Source organism: Drosophila sulfurigaster, chromosome X, assembly GCF_023558435.1.
Source record: "Drosophila sulfurigaster albostrigata strain 15112-1811.04 chromosome X, ASM2355843v2, whole genome shotgun sequence".
In the NCBI taxonomy this organism is placed as follows: domain Eukaryota; kingdom Metazoa; phylum Arthropoda; class Insecta; order Diptera; family Drosophilidae; genus Drosophila; species Drosophila sulfurigaster.
Window position 1 is genome coordinate 31,793,926 of NC_084885.1, and position 7,743 is coordinate 31,801,668.

The 7,743-nt window shown below is 34.5% G+C and overlaps 1 protein-coding gene across 2 annotated transcripts; it reads left to right on the forward strand.

The window, feature by feature from the left end:
* Positions 1-1,706: 1,706 nt before the first annotated feature.
* Positions 1,707-2,105, forward strand: LOC133848500 (uncharacterized). Of its 2 annotated transcripts, none has more exons than XM_062284099.1 (2): positions 1,707-1,928; positions 1,982-2,105. In XM_062284099.1, the coding sequence occupies exons 1-2, from the start codon at positions 1,724-1,726 to the stop codon at positions 2,101-2,103; spliced, it is 327 nt and encodes a 108-aa protein (XP_062140083.1). In that variant the 5' UTR covers positions 1,707-1,723; the 3' UTR covers positions 2,104-2,105. The 2 variants fall into 2 exon arrangements, with proteins under 2 accessions (XP_062140083.1, XP_062140084.1); XM_062284100.1 differs by having other exon boundaries at positions 1,985-2,105.
* The last annotated feature ends 5,638 nt before the right edge of the window (positions 2,106-7,743 follow it).

Genomic DNA, 7,743 nt, shown 5'->3' on the forward strand with positions numbered 1-7,743 from the left:
TTTAACTTTCAGCAACTTGTTTCGTCCATTTTGCCACCAGAGCAGAGCACCAAGAGGACTCAACAAAGCGTCAGGCGATGAATGAGGGGAAGGAAGGAGAAGGGTGGAGATGGAGAAGGAGAAGCTTCGAGTCCCAGTGAAGCCAAAGTCGAAGCCGCATAAGGCAAAATTGTGGCAAGCCAAAAGCTCAAAGCGTGCAAACGCTTCAATGATAATATCTAAACACAAAAGCGAACGAACGAAGGAAGAGTGAGGAAGAGAAAGAGGAGGCAGACTTGGGGCGATGCGATTCAAAGAGCAGAAAATTCTTACAACGAATAATATTAATAATAATAAAATATTTAAATTTCTGACGAACAAATTGCGTAATCCTCGGAAACGACTTCGGGAGAATGAGAACAGTAATTTCACAGACAATGGAAGAATCTCGAAACAACTGAGCAACAAAAAATAACTTGTTAATGGAGCAGATAATGGCAAATCAGTGAACCTCAACTAAATAGGCAATAAATAAAGAGTAGCGAGTGACGAGTAACCAAAATTAAGCTTAGTAATTAATAGTTTGCCATTGCAGAGTTATAGGGCCCAACAATATAAGCAAAGTAAATAGTTGCGAGAAACGAGTTAAATAAATAGTAGCGAGTAACGAGTAAAATAATTAGAGACGAGTAACGAGTAACAAAAATTAAGCTTATTAATAAGTAGATTGTATCACGGTGACTGAGTTATAATGTACTACAAATAACGAACAGTAAGTAGCGAGTAGCATAACTAGTAACGAGTAACGAGTAAAATAAATAGTAGCGAGTAAAAAGTAACAAAAATAAAGCTAGTTGTTGCATTATCAGAGCTTTAAATAAGCGAGAAACGAGTGAAATATGTGGCAGTGAGTAACGAGTAAACTAAATAATAGCGAGTATCAAAGAAAAAGCTCAAAAATATAGTTATAGTTTGAAGCAGAGTACGAGTAACGATCAGTGAATAGCGAGTAAACTAATCAGCAAGTAACGAGTAAAATAAAAAGTAGCGAGTAACGAGTAACATACATCAAATACACCATGAGTTAGTAAGAGCAACCACTATCAATTGCAGAGATATAGAACAAACAGCGAGAAGCAAGTATCAGACATTAAATGTCGCTTTAAAGTGATACGAAACAGTACAATGATAGGAATAAGACTTATTAAACACAACGAGTAACGATTGATCGAAATTGTAGCGAGTAAAGAGTAACAAACATCGGCTTAAATTAAGAATATTACTGGGAAAGCAGTGATACTCAATAAGAGCAACGATCAGTAGTAGAAAAGTAATGGAAGCAAAACCACAACGAGTTTTCATTAAATTAACTTTAAAACTAAGAAATAATTATAAAATATAATTACTCAATAACTTCTCGAAAAGTTGGCCTTGAACCAATCGATGTTGGAAGTTTCTCAAATTATTATTAACTAATTGAAAATCTGAATTCTGAACTAAAGCAGGCAACAAAAAGCATCAAAATGAAACCAAACCCAAAAATAACAACGCTTCTGCTCGCTATTTGGTTTTTCGTTGTGTTCCTTGGCATTTTTGGTAAGTTTGCATGATGAGCATTGAGCTAGATGACTGATTAATCTTTTATGTACACAGCCATCAATACGAAGCAAGTAAGTGATGGGGAAAATCAGTTGAAGAATGATCAGCTTACACGTAGAGTTCAAAGTGAGTTTGGTGTCGATAAATGGAATTGAAATTCAACTATGAATTTCTTACAGACTTCGGATCGCGCAGTAAGCGCACTCAAGAGTGGGATAATCATCAGAAAACACATCTAATCAACATTGTGGTGACCGATTTGGATAAACTGGATGCGCAGGAGCGTCAAAAGGAGCAAAAGGTCAAAGCAGCGTTGATGAAAATGATGAATCTAAAGGAGGCCAAAGCAGGTAAAATATGAAATTTAAATAGTAAATCGCTAGAGATGAATTCAAATTCCAAGTAGCTTCAAAAGTGAGACATCACTTTGATAATGCACCTGGTTTGGATTTCCGACGTGAATTTGCCAGCGATGAGCCGAATCCCTATATTGAGAATTTGCGAAATCGTTGCGAGCAACTTTAAGACATCAACGAAACGAGTTCAGAATAGTTTTCAGTTACCAACAATGTATATTTTTTGTATTGCCGTTTGCATTAATTAATAAAGATCAAAGATAAGCCCAGATTCAAGGAAATTCCCGCAACAATTGTTCTTCACATTTATTACGAAAATTGCTGAAATCAAACTGAAGGCGGCAAACAAATGCGCGGCGCAGTAACTAGCATTTTAAAAGCGCAAATACATGAGATTATCTTTTGGCTTTTGCTTGTGACTACACCCAGAAGAGGAAGAGGAAGGGGAAGAAGAAGAAGAAGAAAGACCATTAATTTTGCTTGCACGAAAATTGAAAATGGAAAATTGCGCTGCAGGCCTTGTCAAAGGAGAGGCGAAATTTCATTTCGTTTGCTTAATTATTGTGTCATTCAAATGTCAGCGAGTGTCCAGCGCATACCCTGTAAACAGGGTGAACAAGTGTGGGGTATATGGGCAGGAGAAGAAAAACAGAGACGGAAATCGAAATTCTGTAGAAATCGAATGTCAACTTGAAACCAAGTTAGTAACATAAATATTCTAAAGAAATGCTAAAATATACCGAATGTTGTATTTAGTATATTGATATACTACATTCAAAATATACCATATGATTTTAGCAATTAGTACATATTTTATGTTTTCTTCTCTCTCCATATGTCATTAAAAAAAAATTTGTATTTATGTGGAAAAAATACTTAAATTTACCAAATGCTTTACTTGCTATATTGGCATAGTCCTATATTTAAAATATACCATTATAATTCTGCATGTCTATTACAAAATTGTTATGTTATATTAAATGAAAATCATATTTATATGAAAAAAAATACTAAAATATAAGAAATTCTATATTTGGTATATCGATAGAGTTATACATTCAAAATATACCTCATTACTTTTGCATTTTTGTAGTACATATGAAAAAGTATGATGGTATATTTTCAATGTAGTAGCAACATATGTACTTAATATAGTATTCGGTATATTTTAGAGTCTTCTTTCTCTATACTAAAATATGCCAAATGATATGTTATATATATCGATATAGTACAACTTTTAAAATATACCCACTTACATACATGTATATACTATAGTTTGGCCACATTTTCATTAAATGTGAATGCCTTATTATAGCTCCCAAAAATATATGAAATAATTCTGCATTCTTTTGACTACAATTTTTAGTTTATTACTAAACACTAAATTTACTAATTTTGTTAAATTTGAGTAAGCAAAATATTTTCCTACTTCTGTCGTTATTTTGTGCTCGATAAAACGATTTCATTTAATAATAAGCGAGCAATATTAAGTATACGACTAGTCGCTGCCAAATTATATAGTATTGTGTCTAGTGGAATTTGCGTTGTTTGTGTTGTAGTTTTAAGTGTTCGCTGAGCTTTAGCTTGCTGTATTGATCAGCATTTAGAAGCAAACTTCGTCTCCGACTCCGACTCCGTCTCGAGTTCAGACTCGGCTCCACAATTTATGGCAATTACCAGCGATTAAAGAGTTGGAAAACTTTGCTGGAGCCACAGAGAAAGAGAAAGAGAGAGAGAGAGAGAGAAAGGGGAGGGGAGTGGAGAAAGCGGAAAGCAACTGAGCTGGGGCAGCTGTTGGCGCGATAAATGTAATCAAATTTAATTTCGACAAATTGCTTTTGAATTACGCGACCTTCGACGTTGCGGCGCCGATGCCGCCGCTGCCAAAGAGTTGCAAAATTGTTAAAATAATAATCACTTTTGTCTGTGTGTGAGTGCGACTGTGTGTGTGTGTGTGGCATAGTACAATACAATTGCCACAATAACAACAGCAATTTGCGCTTGAAATGATGAAAACAAAGTGACGACGACGACGATGATGAGAGAGAGAGAGAGAGGAAAATGGAAGTGGAGAGCGAACAAACACACAGACATAGCGCGTACACCGTGGCGTATACGTAATCATAAAAATTATGATTCATTTACACTCACACACAGAAAGAGAGACACACTCACACACACACACGCAACTGATTGGCCATTTGGCTTAAATACAAAAATTAATTTGATTGAACTGAAACTTTTGCCGCACATTCAATGTTTTCGTTTTACGTTCTACGTTTTTGCATTTGCAGAAAAAGTTTTAAGCAAATAATAATATTTTTTGGGGGAAAATTCACTCTGAATAATCAGAGAATTCAATTGAATCCAACACAATTCACTTTAAACTTGGCCGAGCTTTAATCCAACTATTTCTACACTTTGTCTCAATTCATTTGCATTGGCATTTTGCCAACTTTTTTTTTTTTTCCTTATTTGCTATGCGCAAAAGTTAAAATAATATTTTTTTACTGCATAATAATAATAATGGAAAATATTAGATGAAGTTTCATTCGGTATGTGTGTGTGTGTGTGTTGATTTAAATCATGTTTCCATATGCAATTCACTTTTGCTTTTAACTTGAATTTTTTCGCTTACCTGCAATGAAATAAGAGAAGAGAAATATGTTTGAATCAAGTTGAAACAAAATTAAATTGATGATAGCAAATAAAACTAATTTATTAATTTAGTGATGTATTGTAATTAGATTGATTGATTAATAATCAATAATAATGATGCAACTAAAGACAGCTGTTTAGAAGGGTATTACTTTGAAACTCCAGAATATGTAAACAATATACTGCTAAAAACCAATCAAGAAGATTCGTTTTAAAAAATGTGTACTTGAAATAAGACCACATTAAGAACAAATTCTTAAAACTAGTCTAAAAAATGCCAAATTTTCAGAATAACATCAAAAATTCTAGATTAAGGTTACAAAATTCTGTAATCCATTGAAATTCGTATAAAGTTTTTATCTAGTTCTGATTGTTTTCGTTCATAGATTAGTTAGTTCAGCTTTCGCGAAACATATTCAATTGCAGTCTACACAGAAAGAAAAAAACGTGCTAAAATCAAGAATAAAATCTTGAATCAAGAATGTTTGTATGTCAAAATTATACCAAGAAGCTTAGAAGTATTTCTTAAGTGAAGTGATTAACATACAACTCAATAACTCAGTGCAATAATTAAGTAGTAAAATAATAAAAAAAATAGTAATGAAAAAAAAGTAAAATAAAAAAATAAAAATATAATGTAATAATTGTATCTAATAATAATATTTTTGGTCTTCAAATTATACGATTTTTTTCTTTTCTTAATAATAACTTGGTTCTTATATTAAATGTGCTTGAAATCAAAATGTGTTTTCTAACATTATGATTTTGATATTCTTGACGCACTTTTGAGACCAAAATTCTTAGTACTAAGGCAAGAATCTTGGTTTTAGAATTAATTTTTCGTGTAGTGGGTATTTTACAATCGAACACACTTGACCAAGTCTAGCATTTGGTATATTTTTGTATTTTTCTGGAATATTAATTTAAAATTTAATACAGTTTCGCTTTTTTTTTTTAATATGAATAGCGAGTATTTCACAGTCGAGCACACTCGATTGTAACTTGCTTTGTTGTTTTTTTAATAGAATAACAGTTTATAGATAGCTGAGTCATTAAAAAGTTGAATACATTGCTTCCACTTTTCTCTGCAATTCTCATGAATATTCTTCTCCTCATTTCTTCAATTCTTTTCCCTTCATTGCGATTTTCTTCTATACTTTACCGCTGCCCTTCTCTGCGCTTCTCATTCGTACTTTGCTGCTGCGCTTCTCACACACATGTTGCCAGCTAATCAAGGATTTAAGATTACTTTTGTGTGTGTTGTGCAAAACCAAAGTAAATCAAAGAAACGTAAAGAGCTCAACTAAAGAAAAAAAAGCAAGGAACGCAGCTAATTTGTTTCAACAAACAAACTGTTGTGTGTTCCCCTCTCTCCATCTCTCTCTCTCTCTCTCTCCCCGTCTCTCTCTATCTCTGTGTTGTTTATTTTTTATGTAATTTACATGCAAACAATTGCTTGATCCTTTTGGGCCAGTTGACAGTGGCGTTGTTGTTGATGCTGTTGTTGTTGCTCAGTTCGGCATCATCAACTGACAATTTTACGGCATTCCCAGCTGCAGCCTCTCTCTCTCTCTCTCTTTCTCGCTCTGTCTGTCTCTGTCTCTTTCGCCTGGCTGCGCATTTACATTTTGACAACTGGCAAAAAGCAAGTGAGGAGCGAAAAGGAGCAAAAAAGTCAAACTAATCTAACAACTGCTAACAACAAGAGCTGTCTCCTCTCTCCTCTCTTCTCTTCACCCCTCTCTATGGGCGGGTGCCACGCCCAGAGCGCGACCAGCGGCAAAACGCCCAAGGGCAGCGCTTAGAGTGAGAGGCTGTCTCTCTCTCTCTCTCTTTCTGGCTCACTCTCTGTGTTCAAGTTGCCTAACAAAGCATTTTGCAGTTGGCAAATATATTTGTATATGTATGTGTATATCTGTCTATATCCCTATGTGTGTGTGTATGTGTGTGTGTGCAAATACGTTGACAATTTGCGTTTGTCAGTTGTTGTTTTAATTAGAAAACTTTTTTACCAAACAACAGCAGCGCCAACAACAACAACAACACCAACGAATGGGAAAACTCAAAAACGATTTTGAACACCACAAACTTCCGCCACAGAACCCCTCTCCCTTTCTCCTCTCTCCCCTTTCCCTTCCCCACGTTTGTTGTATTTGTATTATTTGCATTTTCTATTTGATTTTGTTGTTATATGTTTGTTTTTTGTTAGAGTTCTTGTTGTTGCTGCTGTTGCTGTTGCTGTTGCTGCTGAAACAGGCAAATGAATAATGAATTTCTGTTCATTTCAGCTCGTTTTTCATTCATTTTTAATACCCTGTAAATGGTGCAATGTGCTCAAAAGTGCATAATAAATGCGCTGCCAACTCATCAAATCTGTCAATTGCCAATTTTGAATGCATTTCGACAAATTCTATGCATAATACAGGGTATGCGAAAGTCGAGTATACTCAAAAATTTTGCTTCTCTTTCTCTGCAATTCTATGATATCTATTATCACAAAATTATTGAAAAAGCTTAGACTTTAAACTTTTTACAGGGTATTCTCAGTGCGAGCATACCTTTTTCTCTGTCTCAATGTACAGGGTATCTGTTGTGTATTGTTCATACATTCTGTTTATGCTTACTCAGCTCATTTAAAAAATGTGCACGGTATTTACAAGTCGAGAAATCTCAGTTTTGTTTTAATTCATAGTAAAAGAATAAAAAAATTACACTGATTTCATATTTATAGACTTTCTTTTAAACAAATTTTGCAATCGAATTAATGTTTTATACTTTCAGAATTTAAATTTTCAAATAATTCTTTAAAGAGAAGAGAAAAACACAAAAAATATTAATCAGCAAGTATTACAGTTGATTTTTCCTAAAGTACAGGGTATGTGACAAGTCGAGCTGACGCAGCAGTGTGGCATCTAATCAGGCTGAGGCTGAGGCTACTCAGTTTGAGGCTAGCTTTGGTTTGTTGCATTATCTTCATACATCATGGTCCAACAGACAGGCAGAGAGAAAGGGCAAGAGGAAGAGGAAAAGAAGGAGAAAGAGGAAGAGGCAAGATGCGAGATGGCGATAGAGTTAAACTGGTAAAAGCCAGTTCCACACAGCAGCAGCAGCAGCAGCAATGAAATGCCAAATACTCGCTACTTACATAGTT